Source organism: Cryptotermes secundus, unplaced genomic scaffold (assembly GCF_002891405.2).
Source record: "Cryptotermes secundus unplaced genomic scaffold, Csec_1.0 scaffold66, whole genome shotgun sequence".
Classification (NCBI taxonomy): Eukaryota; Metazoa; Arthropoda; class Insecta; order Blattodea; family Kalotermitidae; genus Cryptotermes; species Cryptotermes secundus.
In genome coordinates, this window is record NW_019731262.1 from 338,734 (window position 1) to 362,178 (window position 23,445).

The 23,445-nt window shown below is 43.0% G+C and overlaps 1 protein-coding gene across 2 annotated transcripts in view; it reads right to left on the reverse strand.

The window, feature by feature from the left end:
• Positions 1-12,971: 12,971 nt before the first annotated feature.
• Positions 12,972-23,445, reverse strand: part of LOC111866711 (pancreas/duodenum homeobox protein 1) — a 482,718-nt gene continuing 472,244 nt past the window's right edge. For both annotated transcript variants that reach the window (XM_023855917.2, XM_023855916.2), the window contains one exon: positions 12,972-14,892. In XM_023855917.2, the coding sequence (XP_023711685.1) occupies positions 14,215-14,892 (678 nt within the window). In that variant the 3' untranslated portion in view covers positions 12,972-14,214. The remainder of the gene's footprint in view (positions 14,893-23,445) is intronic.

Here is a 23,445-nt window from a genome sequence, read left to right on the forward strand (position 1 = left end):
CGCAGTCCAGCAAATTTCTAAATTTCGAAATCACTCAGAAACATCGCTTTATAACAAAGTAGCCACTGCGCATCGTAACGGAGCAAAGAGGAAACACTCCGCCCCCACACATATACATACACCCTTCCTTTTTTATATATGTGTGTGTAAATTTTATTCAGTTTCTCTCATCTTTCTACCCTTTTACATTTTCTCTCCAGGGCAATATGAAGTCTCCGGGGGAGAGAATCAGCCCCCAAACCATTCCGTCCGTCTGTCGATATATGGAACAGTGTGCTGTGCCATGTGAAGGCAAGGACTACAGTGATAAAAACGAACAGATGCTTGTCTATGATCTACGTATGTGTGCTCTCAGACAAGCCAACCCTTATCGCATACAAAGGGCTGAAGCATATTTCGAATGATAGATGTTGTAGTTGAGTAGTTTCATATAATTTGTAGTCGCCGAATATTCTTAGGTGGATGAGATGGGCGGGACATTTAGCAAGCAAAGGACAGAACATTCATACAAAGATATGGATGGAAAACATTTAAAGAAATGGTCTCTTTGAAGACTAGCATAACATTACATGAAATTCTGGCAAGAAATAGTCGCCTAATTTCCTTTCATACGACACGGACCGCATATGAAATCCAAAGAATTAAGGAGGAACACAGAGCAGGATGTTCTCATAAGCTTACTATAAAAAATTGTGGGGGAGGGGATATACATGGAGACAGACTGCAATGTGATCTCATAAGCCTCCTTTTATTTTTTCAAAATAAGGAAAATTGGCAAAAAATGGAAATTAAAGAAATAGAGTGGGAATTCCTGGAGTGGATTCATCTGGCCGAGGATAGTGTCTAGTGGCAGTCTCTTGTGAACACGGTTGTGAACTTTCGGGTTCCACAAAATGTTGGGAAAATTTGGGGTTACTAAGTAAATATTTTATCGTCAAAATTCTCTTTTCAATTTAATTAGTTGATCCATGCCATCTTAAAAATTGATTAGACTGTAACGCGATATTGGTGGTGGTTAATTCCATAGATTAAGATTAAATTTCGTCGGAAAAAAGAAATCAGCAAAATGTGACGTGGTATGGGCTGTTTCACCTCCCCAGTAGCAAAGCTTCTAGCAGCGAAAATCACTAGAACAGAGGGCCGCGAATTTAAATTAAGTTCGCTGGTAGCAAACTACTGGTCAAGACAGAGACGTGTTGGAAAGATGGAGTGGCTTCAAAGACGAGCAAATAAAGTTGATATGCATCAAACGTAGAGCGCTAGAAGTTCTGCATTTATCCTGTGTGTACACAAGCAAGGGGCTGATGGAAGGGTTGCCAAATAGTGGAATTCCAATTTGTGTGTGCAGCAAAATCAAGAACTTCATAAAAAGCTAATGAGAACGAACCCCACAGAGAACACAGCACAGTGTATTTTGTTGGACGTGGAAATGCTTTAGGCAGATTGGCGATATCGAACTACAGACTTTTATCCCAATTTTATTTTTAAAGCAAAGGCTTATGTTTTGAACAAGTTGATCAACCAATGTCATAATTCTTTTTATAATTTCCTACAATCAGCATTATCAAAGTGGTGCACAAGCGAATTTCTGAGGTGGAAACGACATCACCGTCAGTTATTTATGAACCGGATATAATGTATGTTGATTGATCTTCGACAAATATTCAAGTTTCCACGCGGTATTTTTTGTAGAATATGATATTGTGACGTGAACGGCGCAACGCTCGGTAAACACCCCCTCCATCGGTGACGTAACAGCATCGGAGCAACTGCCGCTGCTACGGTAACAGGCCGGCCAACACTCCGTCCCCCTCCCCCGCGGTGACGTAACAGCACTTTCCGCAGTGACGTAACAGGAGACACCGCGGTTACTACGCAGCAATAAACAACTCTCGGTAGCGTTCCCCAGCAACGCCTGTAAACACGACGTTACGCAACAGTGGTAGCTATCGCGTAACTCTTTTCTGTGTTGTCAGTGCAGAAGTTACTAGAGTAGTGGGTAGTGAGTATTGAGCCAGTTACTAGAGAGAGAGCAACCAGTCAGTTGCAGTCTATTCGCCGGAATGAATGGAAGCAGTAGAAGTAACTGTGATATTGCAGATGGCAGTAATTGTGAAAGCGTGAATTGTGTAAATGTAAGAGCGAGTGTTCAATAAATTCGCTACATCCAAGACGGCGTGAAGTTATTTGTCGCGTGACCAACCCAACACGTGACAATATACATACATAGCGATCGTATGAAAAAAAAAATCATTTCTGTTTTGGTTTGATGGTCATTACTAATGAAATACAGGAGCTGTGGAATTAGGCACAGCGGAAAAATTATATGTACATACACCTAAACAATGTGTACGTTGCATCTGTAAGTTAGTAATAACAGACATTGAGACGGTGCAGATCTTTGAAATTATATCCGGCAAATTTAATTGTACACAGAATGTGTACTTAAGTAATAATATATTCGTGGCGAATAAGGTAACAATAATTAAATAACAGATATAGCTCTGTACATATATGTATAAAAGTAAAGGTAAAGCTATCTATGTAACAGGCCATGGAGGCCCATGGGATAATGAGACGTCGAGGCTCCCACGTTTTCTAGACAATCGGCTCACAGATGGTGGTTAGGTTGTCAACTTTACGGGCTGGCCGGCCTTTGCACCCAGGAAGATTCATAGTACTCATTTCTGTTAGAGGCTTAGTCGATCCCATGGCCATAGCGGGGCTGGAAGGATTAAGTAAATTGAAAAAATCCACTTCATCGAGACACGAAGCCGCGATCTCTCGGCTTGTAGCATAGTGCCTCAACCAAATGCGCTATCGCGTGCCCCATATATAAATGTATATATACATATTCTGGCATATTTGCTAAAATCAAGAACTGCAAAGCCATATAAATAGCCACTGCTAGGTAACAGCTGTGCAATACGCAAAGTGGAGTAAGTATTGGAAGCGGTGTTTTCTGTGCGGTCCGTGTCGAGGCTATATAACTAGCACCAGCTGCCATTATAGGAGAAACCCGTTGTGGAGAAGGGGTCGAATACCCACACCGTGATCCTGCGAGTCGTAGGAGGCGACGAAAAGGGAAATCTCAAATCTCAGAGAGTAAAATAATGTCGAGAGTTTTGAGAGAAATGGACCCGAGAAAGACTGCGCTGGCAAGAGCCAGCAGCATATACAAAAGACAGACCCGTCCTCTCGTCAGAGAGGGCATACCACAGAAACAATACCGTAACTGTCAAACAGTAATAAATATCTTGTCATGAGCCCCAAATTGGGCTCGAGACCAAGACCTAATGACTGACTGACCGTCAGTCGCAATGTGACTTGGACTTAAGGGAGAGCCTTGGGACAGAAGTTAGAAGAGGAGGAGGTTTGTGTGAGACGGCCGCCAGCCTGCGAGGACGTGAGCCTGGAAACAGAGGAACGTACACAGTTGGAAGCCGCTACCAAGCAGCAAAGTGTAGATCGTAACTGATAGCAATAGTCTGTGTGTGACAGTGATTTGTTAAGTGTACTCATGAGCTGTATGTTAAAAAGTTCAATAAATCTGATACCAATCAAAACTCCGTCTATAGTTAGTTAGTTAGTTATTTAGAGAGGGTGGGTTCCCCGTGCACCGCGACCAGTTTGATCTATTGTGCTTCCCTCTATGATATGCTACCAGTCTCTATACCCTACCGATAAATGGTGCGTACCATCAATCCCGCCGAGCAAGCGAGTACGGCCACTTGCTTAGCGGTGTCTATAATGCTTCCCCCATCTATCAGAGGCCTTAGAGACTATTGTTGGGCGGGAAACGTCCTGGAATTTGGCTCAGTGATCCCCATTGGGGATATGAGGTTCTTTTACGTGCCGTAAAGTTACGACACGGGACACACAGCTTAAAGTCCCTCCCGGATGACTTGTTCCCTGAATTTTTCCGCCCTTAAAAATTCGACGACCTCCGCCGGGTATTTGAACCCGCGTACCACGAGTCATGAGGTGGGAACGTTACCTCTAGACTATGGAGGCCGCTTTCCGCCTATTGTTACTCGATCACGTGAAAAATGTGAGTATTCTGCCGGGAATTCATTTATATAAACTCGATCATTACGTCTAAAAAAATATATTTTGTGGGCAAAGTATAAGAGTTCTTTTAACAGCCAACAGGTGAATAACATACACTTAAAGTATGCCGCTGGAATCTGTAAACTTATTTATTGATGCAAACCTGCACATGCCGCCAGTTTCCACATGTTTATGCAGTCTAGTGCCGCATTTCCACATTTCCATATAGGGCTCGTCCCTGCCGCCCTGAAGCCACCTCGTTACATCAGAGCAGTTCAGTACGTTTCAGTTACATCTGCTTCATTTGGCTTGATGAAATCATCACGGCTTCTTGAAGCACGTGATGTGGATTGTTACGCCTCATCGAATCTAGATCTAAGCCCTTTTTTATTTTTGAAACATGCTTCAAGCCCCAGAATAGTTGCGGAAGAAAATATTACAAATTTTAAAATACACCAGCACGTAAATGCTCTTGTGTTGCGTCATATCGTGTAACCGTGTTGGAATTTCATTAAGATTTTTGGGTTTAACTCAAATACAATAACAAATAATCCAGCATATTTCTGGGTCTGGGTTCAAGGGTTCGTAAAGAAAAAAATAATAATAACCCGTAAGAGCATATTTTCCCACACAGTGTGTTTATGTCCTCCGTGTGGTTCTCATAATAAACAGCGATTATTTCCTTAAACAGCATTAACCGGTTGAGCTTTGTAGCGGAGACGTAATGTGTTTCCTGTGAGGTACGGACTGAATTTATATATACTGCATTCTGCCCACACAGTGTATTTGTGAGTTCCGTATGGTTCTCACAGTAAACAGCGATTATTTCCCTAAACAGCATTAACCGGTTGGGCTTAGTAGCTGAGACGTAATGTGTTTCCTGTGAGGTACGGACTGAATTTATATATACTGCATTCTGCCCACATAGTGTATTTATGTGTTCCGTATGGTTCTCACAATAAACAGCGATTATTTCCCTAAACAGCATTAACCGGTTGGGCTTTATAACTGAGACGTAATGTGTTTCCTGTGAGGTACGAACTGAATTTATATATACTGCATTCTGCCCACACAGTGTATTTATGTGTTTCGTGCCATTCTCACAATAAACAGCGATTATTTCCCTAAACAGCATTAACCGGTTGGGCTTTGTAGCGGAGACGTAATGTGTTTCCTGTGAGGTACGGACTGAATTTATATATACTGCATTCTGCCCACACAGTGTATTTGTGAGTTCCGTATGGTTCTCACAGTAAACAGCGATTATTTCCCTAAACAGCATTAACCGGTTGGGCTTAGTAGCTGAGACGTAATGTGTTTCCTGTGAGGTACGGACTGAATTTATATATACTGCATTCTGCCCACATAGTGTATTTATGTGTTCCGTATGGTTCTCACAATAAACAGCGATTATTTCCCTAAACAGCATTAACCGGTTGGGCTTTATAACTGAGACGTAATGTGTTTCCTGTGAGGTACGAACTGAATTTATATATACTGCATTCTGCCCACACAGTGTATTTATGTGTTTCGTGCCATTCTCACAATAAACAGCGATTATTTCCCTAAACAGCATTAACCGGTTGGGCTTTGTTATGGAGACGTAATGTGTTTATTATGAGGTACGAACTGGATCTGTAAGTGTACAAGGTGACGAGCACTGCATGCCTCACATGCAGCCCTCCCATTGTTAACATCAAAATTTCGCCTTAATATAGCCCTCCCAACGTTAGCAAAAACAAACAAACAAAAATCCGATCATATGCTCTATCTTTAACAGAAGGACAAGCGGGCACTGCCTGGGAACCTTCAAAATAGGAGATATAGTTCCCCCCCCGTAATATAGCGTCTCTCACTACGACCACCACTTCTTCTCTCTCTCCCTTGGTTTCCGTTAAGGCGGAGAATTCCTCGAGCAGCTGAACAACTGTCCGGTTATCAAGATGGGCCTCTCTGCACCCGGGCCGGCTCGCACACTGTGTGGGCTGCCTGTCGATACATCCCGGTGTCTGCGCTCTGAGGGAAGTAGCCTGTAATTTATTTTTAAACTCTGACTTTGATGTTAGAGCAAAGAGTTGTCGGAAAAATAATTTAGCCGGTCTGTTGACTTAACTGACTCTACTCATTACGTCAGAATAGCAGGCACCTTGCATGTCTTGGAGCACTGATGACGTAAGCTGACCTGTTGCGACGTGTCACCGCGTTAAAGTAGTTCGTGTTCCGCTACAACCGTGCAAAATGGAGGGCAGGAGGACGAGGAGGATAGAAAATGGAGAAACAGGAAAAGAAGACGGTGGGGGGAGAAGAAAGAGGACATGTACAAGGAATAGAAGTTTAAAAATTGAGTGATAATGGACGAGAACGAAGAAAAAGGGAGAAAAATGAAGTGTTCCGCTACAACTGTGCAAAATGGAGAGCAGGAGGACGAGGAGGATAGAAAATGGAGAAACAGGAAAAGAAGACGGTGGGGGGAGAAGAAAGAGGACATGTACAAGGAATAGAAGTTTAAAAATTGAGTGATAATGGACGAGAACGAAGAAAAAGGGAGAAAAATGAAGTGTTCCGCTACAACTGTGCAAAATGGAGAGCAGGAGGACGAGGAGGATAGAAAATGGAGAAACAGGAAAAGAAGACGGTGGGGGGAGAAGAAAGAGGACATGTACAAGGAATAGAAGTTTAAAAATTGAGTGATAATGGACGAGAACGAAGAAAAAGGGAGAAAAATGAAGTGTTCCGCTACAACTGTGCAAAATGGAGAGCAGGAGGACGAGGAGGATAGAAAATGGAGAAATAGGAAAAGAAGACGGTGGGGGGAGAAGAAAGAGGACATGTACAAGGAATAGAAGTTTAAAAATTGAGTGATAATGGACGAGAACGAAGAAAAAGGGAGAAAAATGAAGTGGTGAAGGACACAACGGGGGATAATAACGAAGTGGAAGAGAACGCTTATACCTTATAACCTTTTGTGACGTTGATAATTCATCGTATGGTCAAAAACTCTCCGCCGTTTATAAGACACCATACGTTTGCTACCGTGTTCACATCTCGTCACTAGTCCCTCTTCTGAGTCGAATCTAGTTCAGACACTGACGCCCATAAACCCATTTTAATATTATCCTCCAAGTTTGCTGCTTGTTTAGCATATCTTCGGCCTTCAAGATAGAACCAGTACGTTCCTCCGAAACGTCGGCAAACGTCTACATAGTCTACACAATGTCACATTCCACGAGGCAGTAATTCTATTATCTCTGTAAGAACCACAAATTCAGCAACTTCGTTTTTCTTTAATAGGTGACATACCAATTTGTTTGAATGCTGGTGATTCGTCGTCAAGAAATTTATAGGCCATTGGGCTCTTACCGACTGTGGGTCGGCCCATATCTCGGATATCCGCTAAGCTTATAATGTAGTGATATCTTTGAGAGTCTGTTGTTAATCTCATAATACGTTCCCACTAATATTCTTTTTGACTTTCTATTCTCTCAGTTAAATTGAATATGTTTAATTCTGAACCGACATGGTTTTGTAACCAGGAGAGTGGCTCTATTTTTCTTTTATCTGATCAATTTATTATCCAGTTTTCACTTAATTTTTATATTTTTTCTCCTCTACTGTCATTAGTATATTACCTTAATTTATATGTATTTAACGTACTGCTTTAACCACGTAACTTCCTTTGGCGGATAGAACTTGCAGCGCTACGGGAAGCTGAGGAACTATTTGGACTTGTCGTTTGCATGTTGCTGCTGCCACCATACATCTCTGCGGGAGACCGTCGAACTACATAACACTGAGCTTGTTAGCCTTCATCTGTTCCACGCCTCGCTGCACCTCAATAAATATAACGCCACAGCAGCGCGGGCAGTTATTTAATCTAGGAAGTTGAATAATTAAAATCGCGTTTGTTATTCATGTAACTAGAGGAGCAGATATCTCCTCAAAACTTATGGATTTTAGAAATAAATGGATACAAACATAGACTGAAACACACGTCTGCAAAATTTCGCATGGCTTAACAACATAAATTACGGTCCTACCTGGCTACAAGCTAAACCTGCACTTAGCGAGTGCCATAGCAGCGTAATGGTGCGTTATTGTTGATATTCTGCGCGACAATGTGTGACATTTGTACGAATCTGTCATATGCTAATTCGATATTCACCCTTTAACCCACAGCAATGCTCTTCCCACCACAAAAAGTACTGTTGTTCACCCGCCTCCCCCCAAATTTCCTCGCTCTCTCTCTCTCTGTAAATGTATTGCAGGCTTAGATGTTTAGGCCTAATCAGACGGGAGTCGTTCTATTCCAAAGAAAATTGCACCAATAATATTGGTTGACGCGTAAAAATTGAAAACTCCTTATCATGAAATGTCCCGGGGTGGCGCAGACGGTATAGCGACTGTCTACGGGCTGGACGACTGAGGGGTCGGAGTTCGAGTCCTGGTAGGTTCAAAGAATTCTTTTCTCCAAATCGTCCAGACCGGCTCTGGGGCCTATCCAGCCTCCTATCCGATGTGAAGGAGAGGCTCCTTCCCCGGGGGGGGGGGTAAAGCGGAATGGGCGTGAAGCTGACCTGTCTCCTCCCTCCAGCTAGTGCCGAGGTCAAGAAAATGTGGATTTATACATCCACTCCAACATACGCCTGCATGGTTAGTACTGAATTCTTTGAGCACAGGGACAACTTTACCTTATCATGAAATATTCCACTCCATCTTCTCTCTTAGGTTTTAATGCTTTTAACACTTCAAAGCACAGTGGTAACTATACGTGTAACGTACTTGAACATCAAAAAATTCTGCATTTTTTCCACACGCTGGATTTATGCGTTCCGTATGATTCTCATAATAAACAGAGATTATTTCCCCAAACATCATTAACCGGTTGGGAGTTGTTATGGAGACGTTATGTGTTTCCTGTGAGGTACGAACTGAATTTATATATACTGCATTCTGCCCACACACAGTATTTGTGTTCCGTATGATTCTCACAATAAACAGCGATTATTTCCCTAAACAGAATTAACCGGTTGGTCTTTGTAATGGAGACGTAATGTTTTCTGTGACATATGAAGTGAATCTCTTTTAATGTGTACTTACGTGAACATTTATACCGATTAACATATGTGACGAATACATCACTTTGACACAAATAACTAAAGAACATTATCCTTATCTTCTGACTGACCAGGAAAGCTATTCATTTTGGACCCAAAAATGATGCCTCTTGGTAGGTGTACTGACAGTTGATTCTTCGGCACTTACAGTTCATCCTTCATAGGGGTTAATCGGCAATAAATTTGCAGTCACTTCAGCACAGCATAAAAAGAACAAAGAGATGTGCATGATGCTAGGATGTTGTCAGCTGAATAATGTGGGGTAACCTTTATTTATACATGCAGCTGGGCCATGCTTTCAGCGGGAACACTTTTACATGTTAAAACTGTTCAGAGACAAAAGATTTGCGTTCCGCGTCAAAGTGTTGTGAACCGTCGATTTAATCTTTAAACATGAAACATGAAGCAGCCTTTGTGACTGCAGTAAGTGGACATATCTGTTCCTGGTTAACCCTCTAAAGCACATTGGTTACTCTATGTACTACCTGCTTTAACATTAAAAAACTCTGCATCTTACCCACACAGTGTATTTACATGTTCCATATGGTTCTCACAATAAACAGCGATTACTTCCCTAAACAGCGTTAACCGGTTGGGCTTTGTAGCGGAGACGTAATGTGCTTCCTGTGAGGTACGGACTGAATTTATATATACTGCATTCTGCCCACACAGTGTATATATGTGTTTCGTATGTTCTCACAATAAACAGCGATTATTTCTCTAAACAGCATTAACTGGTTAGGCTTTGTAGCGGATACGCAGTGTGTTTTCTGTGAGGTACGAACTGGATTTGTTACATTATTTATGACAAAATCGGATCATGGATCTCGAGGAGACTGAAGCCAGGAATGACTGTACTGGCGAAGGCCAGTACCGACCGATCGCATTGCCTGGGAGACCTCGAAGTCGGAAAATGCTTCTCTCGCGCTTAAAATGTCTTTGTTTCTCCCCCACTTCCTCGTCTCTCTTCTTCTTCTGCTTATTCGTGCCGAGTAATGAGCAACATAAGGTGAACCTACATACCAACTCAAGGAGTAGAGCCCTTTTTTAAAAATTGAAAGTTGCACATATATTCACGAAGTTCCCCGCCCTTTATGGAACCCAAAGCCTCATTGCCGCGTCCACATAAATCCACCATTGGTCCTTATCCAGAGCTGAACTTCACGCCATTAAGACGTACGGGGAAGGAGAGGTATAGAGCCGAGCATTCTCAGCCTCAGCAGTTGACTGGGCTGAGTGGTCATCTTCACGCCCCCCCCCCAACCTCATTCCCATGAAGGAGCTCCTAGAACCAACTTGGGTAACCCTCACAACGGCTGAAGAGAAAAATTTCTGCCGCCGTCTGGAATATAACCCCGAATGTCTCGCAGTCAAAGCTGCAGCTTTCACTGAGTATACGTGTACATGACTGAATATCGACTAATACTGCTCTCCTATGTATGTCCAGGTTACACAAATGTCCTGTTTTCCAAATGACATTTAATCCCATTATACTCGAGCTAATTCTCTTACTGTGGACTTCAGTCCTGCTGTGATACGAGACTTCTGATTTTTCAAGTTCCAAATAGTCCCTACCGAGCATAATATTCACACACACACTTTTTCATAAATTAAAAAAATACATACTTCCATTATAAACCCTTTGCGTGTGTCTTCGTTCACATGACCTACCTTAGCTTCCCCGTGCAGAAAAACTGCACTACAAGTTGCTATACGTCACATTACGATCTACTAGACTAGTGTAAACGGTTACCATGGTTACTATATAAAACACGTGAAGTTTACAATATAACTCATTGTTGTCACGATCCCAACGCTTTTCTTAAAAAGGAAGTAAATTAGTTTGAACTCGAACCCACACACGTAACTGCAGCCATCTTTCTAAATGGAACACCTCTCCTCTTTACTTATTCTTTCTCAGATGCGCCCTTTGGGAGAACCTGGGTGGGGATGACGTGTACAGTCCAAGTGACCATGGCCTCAACAAATTTCCTGGAAATGTAACAAGCAAACCCCACGGAAGAGCTGCATCAGATCTGCAACTCCAGTCCGCGGCTTTGCGTCGCTACGTGACGGCCATGTCAATATATTAGCGGAGAATTGGCATGGAAACTGCGGCTAAATACAAGCAATTCCATTTTCAAAATTAACAGAATCGGATAAACCATGAGGTAGCGCTTTGGGGGGGGGGGATTCGGAATAATTAATACGTCAAATGTGTATTTCTTACTATTTTATCAGTTTATTTACATATATAGGCTACCTTGGTTTCGATTCCTGGCAGGGAGAGATTTTTCTCTTTTGCACAGCGTCAAGACCGATTTGGGTCCTTTCAGCCCATGGAATGGGTACCTGGGGTCTTTACAAGGTGGTAAAGAGACGGTGGCGTGAAGCTGACCACTCACCTCCGTCTACTGCCAAGGTTAAGAATACATGGTCTTATACCTTTACTCCACCATACATCATCATGGTATGGCGTCTAATTAACCACTGGGACAACTTAACCATACATAAGATATTCCCTGGGTGTTTATTTCTTAGACTGCAAAATTCCCGTCACGGTTTTCATCACCTCCTGACTACAAGTCAGAAGCGGCACTGCCTGAAAAAGCTCGCTTTGTACCATTTTGTACTGAGTATTTATTTTCCTCGTAATATCTTGACTCATTACATCCCGTTCCAGCACTAATTATCCAGTAATCTTCTACAGGCTTAGCCTGTTTGGGAGAACCTGGTGTTTGTTATACGTGCGGGCTGCATTCTAGAATATATCCGCGTATATAGAAAACGCGTAAAACGAACGCACTAAACAAACACTGAGCACAGTAGAGTAGGTGAGGACTGGGTGAAAACAGGAGTCGAGAAACTGCGCGCGCAACTGAGCACGCGCGGCAGCTTCATCCCTGGCCGTGAATAGGCCATCGATACACGTAATGAAACTGTAATGCTACCATGGATAAGCTAAAATGCGAATAAGGAAAACGCGTATAACTAGAACCGCCTGTAATGACGTGTTGGGTGGTTATAAAACCTGCAGAATAAACTGCGAGATAGCGAACTCGCTGTTGGATAGCTGACGAGCCTTGCCATAGCATATACACTGCTGCTAGTAAATCTCTCTCCTTTATCCGAATGTGTGTTCGTGGGGGATTAGAAGTCTGTGGCCGCGTAATTGCAACAGGGACACGTGACTGGAATACTTCTCTGTCCAGTCAATAGTGCTTCTCCAGATAATCACATATACTATCCACTTTGAGAATCGTGAACCTGCAGGAACTAGCAAATTCGAACCTGATCCATGTCTACAAAATCATCAAATATAATTCACGATGAAGGAAGCAGTCTTCTGGGATTTGGCACCGTGTATTTGTGGTGTTAACCGACGTTTCGGAGGAACGTATCGCCTCCATCTTCAGGGTAGAAGAAAAATATTAGAAATCTGCAAGCGAAGAGGCCGTGAGAACCGGTCTGCTTTTACCGGTTCTCACGGTCTCTTCGCTTGCGGATTTATTATATTTTTCCTTCTACCCTGAAGATGGAGGGGATACGTTCCTCCGAAACGTCGGTTAACACCACATATACACGGTGCCAAATCCAAGAAGACTGCTTTCTTCATAGTCACCGCCGTGAAAGCCTCAAATCTTACATAATTCACGATGTTACAGGAAATGGTTTGTTAGTTTCTAACAGATGAGAGCGGAGAACCAGGGACGTGGTGAGAGAAGAAGAGACACACAAATATCTTTGAAATGTAATTTTATTTACAAATTAGCTCTTTGTTTCTTCTATTATAATATATTATGCGGTAGTAAAGAATAAAACAAAAAACATATTAACCCTTTCAAGCAAAGTGGTAACTATATGTACCACCTGTTTTAACATTAGAATGTTTGCATTTTGCCCCCAAAACATTTGCTATAATGTTCATACTAAATAAAGATTATGTCCTTAAACAGCATTAACAGGTTGGTTTTTTCCGATGCAGAGGCATGTGTTTCGTGTGCGGTAGGAACTACGAGTAAATTTCAGAATACAGCGTTTTCATTATAAGTCGCCGTAAAACCTATCATAAGGTTCCCCGAACCAGTGTCGGCCGGATGGCTTCCCAGGTACGTTCGCAGCGTCATAAATTGAAGATACTGTCTAATTTACAAGAATTTGATGCTTCAAAGGGTTAAATATCTTATTTTAGACACAGCCTAAATGACAAAGTGGTGTCATTAGAGTAAAACTTAAAAAGCGACGTATTTATAGAAAGACGAGAAATTAAAATGAATTTCTTTTTCTAAGTTATGAGAACATTCCGAACACAAACACAGTTCAAAACATCCACTCCTTAGTAATGTACACTACTGCATCACCAGACAAAGGCCTGTCAGAATTTTTCTCTTCACTTCTTAAGGTACACAACTGAACTATTGCTTGATAGTCTTTTGTTATGCTATGAGAACCATCTAAACAGAAATATCTCCTGAAGTTGAATCTCTTCTACTTGACAGTAAACTGGAACTCCCCCAAAGACGACTCCACAGTGAAGACGCAGTAAAAAAAAAAAGAGGCACAGACTATAACTGAATTCAAAATTATGACTAAAAAATTAAAAAAGCACTTTGAACTTGTAACTTGAATTAATTTATGTAATGATTACAGATTTCAGTACAGTTACTGCTGAACTGTATACTATTTGTTGTCTAATTTTGGGGCGCTTACTTATTTATGACGATGGATACAACAAAGCTCTACTGATAAATTAAAGTATTCACTTCCGGTTTATATTAAATTATCTTTGCACGTAATTACTTACTAAAAAGTAACAGATGTATGGCACAATTTTCAACAAATAAAACTATCTGACGAGACTTGATGTGTATTCTATATTTCTGTACAAGAAACAGTACTACCTGTCAAAGTTAGCACAAAATCTGACGGTATCACTGGCTCTTTCGTCATAGTTGCAAGTGGACTAAATATTTTGTTTTTTGTTTTAAGTTTCCCTCGAATGACACAATGCATTGAAGTTTCCCTGTCCCCGGCGTCGTTTCGCCACTAGTTAGCTAGATGGAGACACAGTACGCTGTTCACTTTCCGTGGAAAGGTTCGCAGTTCCAACAACTGCAGCGTTTGGATCGCTAGTAGGTGCTGGCGGGCTTTGTAGGGCACTGCATGGATTCATGCTGGTGACATTGTTTGGAGTCTTTGTGCCTGTACAAGATGACGCCGGCGACGATGTAGGAGACCTACTTGTAGTTCGCTCACTTGCCGCTACGTTCACTGTAAGATTTGTCGCTACTGTCAATACTTGTTGTCTCATTGAGTCCGATTCTGAGAAGCAACCTTCCGATACGGAGCCATCCGCTGTGAAGAGGGAAGCGTTCGAATGTTCTTCGGCACTACTGGGGGAAGCCAATGGGGTTATGGGCCCCACGGCGACGGGCGTTGGGTCCACCCCAAGTGTGGGAGGTTTCACTAAATTTATTCCGTTGTTCACTTTAGTCACGGATGTCACTGATGATGGCACCTGTGGCACAGTTACGGGGGATGGCACTATCGACGTTTTGGCGGGCGAGCAGGCTTGTGACACAGCCGTGTTCTTGCTGGCCCCATCCTTGGCATGATGCTTAGTCTCCTGCTTGCCCCCGGACTGGTTCTTGTGCTCCGCGGCCTCTGCGTTGCTAATGTTATCCTGCTTCTTCCACTTGGTGCGACGGTTTTGGAACCAGATCTTCACCTGAAACAGCCAAAACGAACGAGTAATGAAACCGACGTTCTTAGGAAGACGAATACTCTAAAATCGCGGGTTTTCTGTGATGCGACATTGTGAGGTCTCATAGGTAGGTAACAACATTTCGCAGGAACCTGCTGCTTCTATTTTCACGATAAGATGCCACATCTCAGAAGACCGGTTATGACATTCTCAACAGAAATCACCAAAATGCAACCCGAGCTTCGTTATCTGATATGAATTAACACAAATTTTGCTTTTAATCACCCATGGGAACGGCTGTAGGAATTTGTTCTTGGCCTCAAATGAACACAGGCTACAATGTCTAAACGCACTGTAGGACGAATGGGGGGAGACGAGGAATGCGTATAGGATATTGGTGGAAAAGCCAGAAGGAAAGAGACCACTGGGAAGACCAAGGCGTAGGTGGGTGGACAATATTAAAATAGATCTTAGAGAGATAGGATGGAATGGTATGGATTAGACTGGTCTGGCTCAGGATATGGACCAGTGTAGGGCTCTTGTGAACACGGTCGGGTTCCATAAAATGCTGGGAAATTCTTGAGTAGCTGCAGAATTGGCGGCTCCTCCAGAAGGGCTCAGCTCCATGAGTAAGAATGTATGTTTAAACCCACTGCCTCTGAACCTTTTAAAGCACGGTGGTTACATGCTTTAATATGGAAGATAGGACCGTTCAGTTCTTAACGGTACAGCTACTCTTACACACTGCACACGGCACGGTATACTGACAGGCTGACTCGTGGGTTCCCACTACAAGAAACCCAAAGCAACATTACAGTACACTGGGCGGGCAGCAAGTATAGACAGTGTCACGTAACTTCGAACAAGGCCCCGCATTCCTAGTCAAATCCCGCGCATAGCTTGTAGTGGGAGGAGTTTCTTAACACTCGTTCTTCCACTGACCGCCTGTCACTTCTCACACCCTCCACCCCCTTGTCTGAAATTTTTCTTCTGCGCATTCAAGGTTACTCTTGGCCTTGTTCGAAGTTACGTGACACTTGCTATAAGTGCTTACCTGCAAGGCAGCCTCTTCCGCTCCAGCGAAACTTTCATGCATTAATGGCAAGACCAGCTTTTCAACAAAACAAGAATGTTAATAAATAAAAGAGGGGACACTTCAGCCAAGCTCGGTAACTCGAAACATGCGTGACTTGCCATTAACGTGTGCAGCAGAAATACCAATTTGTAAGTGACAATCGTGAGAAAAATAAAGGAGAAGCAGGAGTACCCGTTCTTCGCCCGGGATATGATTGCTTTCCTTGTCAGTATCATACTAAGGAATAACACTTAAATTAAGAAATTAAAGTTATTGCAAATCCATTGGCGATGAGGATTCCAACTGCCCCCAAAACTCTACCGTACATACTGGTAAGAGTACGGAGTAAATCTCATAATATCTTGGGGTGTTCTCTGCTAGGTCAGGAGACAGGAAAACATCACTAGTGTACAAGTATGTTACACCTCTTCAAGTCAGTGACAGTCGTGAGTGCCGTGTGACTCGGAACCAAGAAAGACTGCGCTAGGGAGGGCCAACAGAAATTATGCGACGAACCAACAACTCTTACGGAGTCAGAGCCGTGAGACCATGGATTCCGCGGAGCACGATCCCCCGACAACTTCTAAGACAGGGCAGTGCATTCATCATACAAATGCAAATAATAGCAAATTAAATATTACGGGGCAAGGCTCTGAACCTCGCCGCAACGGGTTGCAGCAATTTATCGGTTCCTCGCCACTAAGGTCCGGTGCGTCCTCAGGTTGTAGGGCGTAGGGGATGAGAGGCAGTCTCCATGTACGGAAGGCAGATGTGAGCATACGGAATAAGCAGTAGCGGACAGCCGACAGTAGGTGGTCTTAAGAACGTGAATATGTGAGAAGGGTTAATAATGTCTCACTGGCAAATTAACACTAACATTTCATGAAATTTACACAAGGCCTCGGGTTTGGACAGATGCTTTGGAATGGAGACGGACTCAGGATAGGGCCAACTGGCAGGTCCTTCAAACGAGGTAGTCAAACCTTCAGGTTCAATAAAAGGCCCGAAATTTCTTGACTAGCTGAGCGACTATCATATTATAACGAAGGACTCTGCTCCATATAGCTAACCATGTGCCGTGAATATTAACGGTTGCCAAACTACGGCCCGGGTGTCCGATGAGGGCCGTCAAGTGTATCGCGTCAGTCAGTAAGGCAGTATTTAACCTGAACTGATTCGGTTAAGGACGAGCAGCGCAGACAGCGGAACGCATCATGCTGAAAGTGGTAACAGCAAAGGAGAGGAAAAGGGAGACAAATGATAAACTGACTAAAAAAGAAGAGATAAAATGGCAAACTTGCAAAGAGAGACGGGCAGAACGTAAGAAATACATTAAGAAAGCAGGGAAAAAACATGCTATGAAACGTATAAAGAAAAGAAACAGGCTAAGATAGGAGAAGGGAAAAAAGACTTCAAAACAAATACCTTGTGCACAAAGATATGACTGAGAGCACTGCAGCAGTCAGCAACTCTATAATCCCTACAGCATTTACGTAGGTCCGCAGCAGTTTCATGATTTCAGCATTAAGAAAACAGAAACACACATATCAATTACATATATAACCATAAACGACGTAAGTGCGCCTCTGTAAATATTATTAACGTCTTCAAGAATACCAACACGGACCTTACAGCACGCGAGGAGGCTCTGCGAATACAACAGTGGCACATGGCGAGGCGAGAAGAGAGAGGGGGAGGTAGGCAGACAGAAATATCGGGGGCATACCACGCCAACAGCTGGTACGTCACTTTCAAGCACGAAATTCTCCAGAACCTGAGCAGTGCCTGAAAGATTTATTTACTAGTAAAAATTCAATTATTTGTGGGCAAACAGGCCGGGGCGTAAAGCTGAATACCCACCTCTACATAGAGTCAAGATTATGAATGCGTGGAGCCATACGTCCACTCCTCCATACGTATTCATTGCGATGTGCTAAATTAATTAAGCACAGAAATAACTTTATAGGAAAGGAAACACATTACGTCTCCACTACAAAGCCCAACCGGTTAATGCTGTTTAGCGAAATAATAGCTGTTTATTGTGAGAACCATACGGAACACACAAATACACTGTGTGGGCAGAATGGAGTACATATAAATTCAGTTCGTAACTCACAGGAAACACATTATGGCTCCGGTATAAAGCCCAACCGGTTAATGCTGTTTAGGGAAATAATCGTTGTTTATTGTGAGAACCATACGAAACACATAAATACACTGTGTAGGCAGAATGCAGCATATATGAATTCAGTTGTTACCACACAGGAAACACATGACATCTCCGCTACAAAGCCCAACCGGTTAATGCTGTTTAGGGAAATAATCGCTGTTTATTGTGAGAACCATGTGGAAAACATAAATACACCATGTGGGCAAAATGCAAAGTTTTAATATGTTAAAGCAGGTGGTACATATAGTTACCACTGTGCTTTAAAGGGTTAATGGAACGGGATAACTCTACACCACAAGGGGGAGAAGAACTGGATATTACACAGCGGGTTACCACTCGACGGGAGTGTTCAGTGCAGTCCAGTCCAGCCGTCGCAACACAACGCACTTCTCTTCAATTAATCTTAAATCATTCTCCTGTGAACACTCAGGTCCCATAAGCTGTATTTCCTCGTCAGATGAAATTTTCAAAATGAAATGCAAATATAAGGCACATATCGTTCAATTTAGATTTCCCAGGACTACAAATTTGAGGTTCTCACGGTGGTCACTATGGTGATTACTGTGGCGCCATTCGAGAGGTACCTGCTGCTTCCAACTTACACCAGACTACACGGCGTCATATCCATTGACAAGACAGTAATCTTCAAACTTAATATGAAGTGCGTGTCTGAATTCTGTCTGAACCATTTCTGTGGGTATGTAACGCCTCGAGCACGCACCCTTAGGCTAGTCGTCCATTGGAAGCGGAAACCTGCGAACTGTGATTCGGCCGAATCTGTTCGTCCGAATTCGTGCGTTCACTGCGCGTCCTTTGGCTGCGTGTTCGGCCGATGCCATTCGCGTTCTGTCATGGCGCTGTCTGAAGATTTATGTGATCTGTACGCGTTTGATACTCCTTTACTGGCTAGGTGACGAGCACAGAATAGGAGAAAAGAGTGGATTAGTGGAATTTTATCAAAAAGACAAACGTTTGATGAATTTTCTCATATATGGAGTGATTTACAAGAGGACGAGTCACAGTATTTTGGTTATTTTCGCATGAAGCAAGATACATTTGAATACACATTAAGCAAAGTATATCAGTTGAAGAAGTACAGTAACTTCCGAGAAACTATTTCACCTGAAGAACGCCTAGCTGTAACGTTAAGTTAAGGATTTGATAAGAGTTTGAGAAAACAAAATATTACATCGATGTTATATTATTCTTGCTTCTTAGTGATTACATACAAACCGTTGTTTCTACAAAGGATCGAAATTACTATGATACACAGCGGCACTGTTCTTGTCTGTTACAAATTCATTGCTGTGGGAACTATTATGGGAACTGCGTGTCGATTCAAGGGATAGAGGCGAAACATTTGACGTGGACATCACGCTGCTGTTTCGATCCTCCTGTTCCTGCAGTAAAACATCCATCAATTTCATGCGTAATCGCAGCTGTCTTTCTTCAGGCAAGCTCATCAGAAATTGATAGTCACTATCCTGCTTCATTTGAGAGCTCTTTTCGAAGTAGCTCAACTTTTTAGATTCTATTTCGAAGAATTTGTCATCGTAATTAATTCTTTTCTTTCCTCTTTTTAGCGGACTTTTGAAATGCTCTTTTTGTGCCGGAGACGTATTTACAGGTGCATCATTCTCGATATCTGATTGAAAATCTGGAGTAGAAAATGCATCATTATATTCACTTTGTGTTGTAATATTATCAGTGCCTGTCTCAATACAGGCGTCCGCAATGTCAGGAACACTACTCGACAGATTTCTCGGTTGAACAGTATCAGTTCGTAGGTGGTGAACGCAGCTCTTCGTCCGAAAAATCCAAACCAATCTGGATATTTCGCAGTTCGCAAGAATACGCGCGTTCACGGACGAATAGTGCTGCTACCAATGGACGCACTCTAACCTGATGCAAGCTGTTAGGATCGTTCGTCCGTTTCCGTGCGTGTTCGGACGAACTCCTCATCGCAACTTTCCGCAGCTTTCCGCTTCCAGTGGACGAGAGGCCTTACTGAACAGAAGCCCTGTGTTTTCAGCAAGATGTCCGGTGTAGTGATTCTGGGTACCGTCGTAGGTTGCAAACAGAATACAGTACGATGTTTAATGATGACTTAACAATCTACATCACTATATAATGACGGCGCATCTCAAGGACATTCTTGGCTGTCATTTGGTTCCAAATAACAAAGGAGCAATGTGCTTTGACTCCTTTATGTCCTTACTCGTTGCACAAAGACGAGGACAGTCAAATCGTAACAGTGGCTAATAAAAATGAAGACTGACCATGCAAAACTTCGCTTTAACTCACAGATATGGACTTCGTTAGTTATTAACGTTTACACAGACGATAATGTCCGCGTCGCGTGACAGCGCTGCGACGCTTGCAGCTAACAAACTGAGGCGTCGCTGCAAAGAAAACGGATGACCGGGCGCAGTGCTTTCGCGTGCCACACCGCCCTCCAATGCTGCGCTAAGCCACGGAAGTATATATGCATTTGGGGGGGGGGATAAATGATTAGCGGGAAGGATATAACAAAATTTCTTGCTTTGAAGGTCCCCAGGCAGTGCTAACTTGTCCTTCTGTAAAGGTATGCTAGGGCGGTGGTAAATAATTAGGAAACTGGTTTGTTATGAGCAGAGGAAAGAGGTTTAGCTGGAGCTTTACTGCGTATGCTTGGTGTTCTCATATCATCGTCGGAAAGGTTCCATTAGGGAGAAACTTTTTATATATTACTGAGAGTGCTACATTACGATATGCTGATCCATCTAAATAAGTAAAGTTATCCTTGTAAGAGGCCGTAGAGGCCCATAGGGTTGTGAGAAGTCGAATCTCCCACATCTTCCAAACGATCGGCTCACAGATGGCGGTAAGGCTGTCGCCCTTACGCGCCGGCCGCCCTTTACCCCTCCAGGAAGATTCCTGGGTACTCATTTCTGTTAGAGGCTGAGTCGACCCCAGGGGCATAGTGCGGCTGGAAGGATTGGGTAAATTGAAAACATCCACTTCATCGGGACTCGAACCCATGACCTTCTGGCTTGTAGCATAGTGCCTCAACCAACTACGCTACCGCGTACCTCCCCAATCCATCTCACAAATCTAATTCGTACCTCACAGAAACACATTACGCCTCCGCTACAACGCCCAACCGGTTAATGCTGTTTAGGGAAATAATCGCTGTTTATTGTGAGAACCATACGGAACACATAAATACCCCGTCTGGGCAGAATGCAGAGTCTTCGTAATGCTAACGAAGGTAACAGACATAGCCACCACTGTGCTTCAGAAGGGTTAAACATGTTCTGTGGATGTAAGAAAATTGTTAATATATACTGAAAAGTTGTCATGTTCCTCTTACGCTTTTTAATTATCTCATGCATGAATATCTGCACAATAATATTCCTATATCCGATATCATTTTTAATATGAATCTGCCACCCATCGGGTGATATACATAATACACGCAAAGAATAGTTTAAAAACTTAACTCCTGCGGTTTCCATATTCATATATATGTATAGGTTTCTGGGAATAAAACCTGAATTCAGAACAAAATGAACTGTCATGTAGTTCGGCGAACACAGGTGAATCAGTTTCCAATAGAACTGAGGGCCCTAACAGCGGCAGTGTACCGTGAAAAACGCACGAACCCAGAAGCAAGTCTCCATCATTGCGAGGCAATTATTAACACTGTCCTGTCTGTCCGTCTGTAAGCAAGAATAGCTCCAGAACCAACTAACTATTTTTTCATGAAAATTTATAATGGGGAATTATCTAGAATTTTTCGATCTGTTCCATCACCAGTTAGAATCAGCCAACAATAAGGGGCGCTTTATGTGAAGAGCGAACCTCGAGCTTAACTTGGGCCTTAAGTCCTACTGTTTCCGGGATGATAACACAGAATAGGATATCAACATAATTATTATGCCATGAACACACTTTCTAACCGGCCTGACTCTTACCAGGTACGTACTGGCAAAAATCTCGTCTGGGACACTGGATATCCTCAGATTCTTCTGGGTTTTCCCCAGTCTCTCCAGACAAATGTCGGAACAATACGATTATCTAAAATTAAGCTTCTGTCTACATACACCCAGTAGCCATCTTTGTATTTGACATCATGCTTCCAGCCACACTATGGCCCTGGGGTCGACTCAGCCTCTAACAGAAATGAGTACCAGGAATTAATTAAATAATTTTCCTGAGGAGTAAAGCGCGGCCCGCGCGTAAGGCTGACAACCTTACCGCCATCTTTGAACCGATTGTCTAGATAGTGTGGGACCCTCAACGTCTCGCAACCCTATGGGCATTCACGGCCTGGTACAGGGATAGCTTTACTTTTTACTTACAGGCCTAAGTTAGTTAGAGCTAGTGACGGCGTTGGCTTGGGTCGGGTCGGGTAAATTACTGCTGGTTCTCGCCAGCATAGTCATTCTTGGTTCCAAGCCGTTAAATAAACTATAAACATGATACAGCCAACGGACCCCATCCTGAGCCACATTAAGTTAACACCCTCGGACACTCTTCCTTTAAGATCCATTTTAATAGGTCCTCGCATCTACAGCTAGGTTTCCAAATTGGTCTCTTCATGTTTACGACTAAAATGATGTATTCATTACTCATCTCCCTCAGCTCTGCTCTACGTACAGCTCAAGCTATCAATATACAGCGTCGAATGGTACAATGATTTCATATTGTGGCATACAGACCCGTTGCTAGGCAACGACCGCGGAATAAGCTAAATAAACGGCAGCCGTTACTTGAATAACTGCTTAACAGACAAACAGGTTCCCACGGCAATAATTGAACTACAACAATGAGGAGAGATGTTGTCCGTGCGATCCGTGCCGAGAGAGTTCAGTTAGCTGTGAGACAGTCTCCGTACAGTAAGGGCGTGAGCACGGAAGTTGAGGGATCTACGGCGTTGGAAGCCGTTACCAGGTGACGGCCGGTGAAGATACAGCAGACTGAGAAGACTTAATACGTGCTGTAATGAATTGCTGAGTGTGTGAATTAGCGATAGAGCTACAGTTACTTGCTCAATAAATCCAATTACCAATAGCCACTAATACACGTGAAAATATAGTGACCTGAGGTAATATCCCTGCAACGGTTACGAGAGACTCAGGGTAACAATGAACCATAGGATGATGGCATTCCCTGGGTGAAATTCGAACCAGGAGTCTTCTGAATACAAGATGCCTGAGCCCCCTCTGATCCCCGTCAGGTCGCCGTGTCTGTGTTATTATCCAGAACAAATGAAATCCCATTTACACACTCACAAAGCCTACTACAGTTTCCACATACAAATCACCGTTCAATCCGGCAGTCATACGGA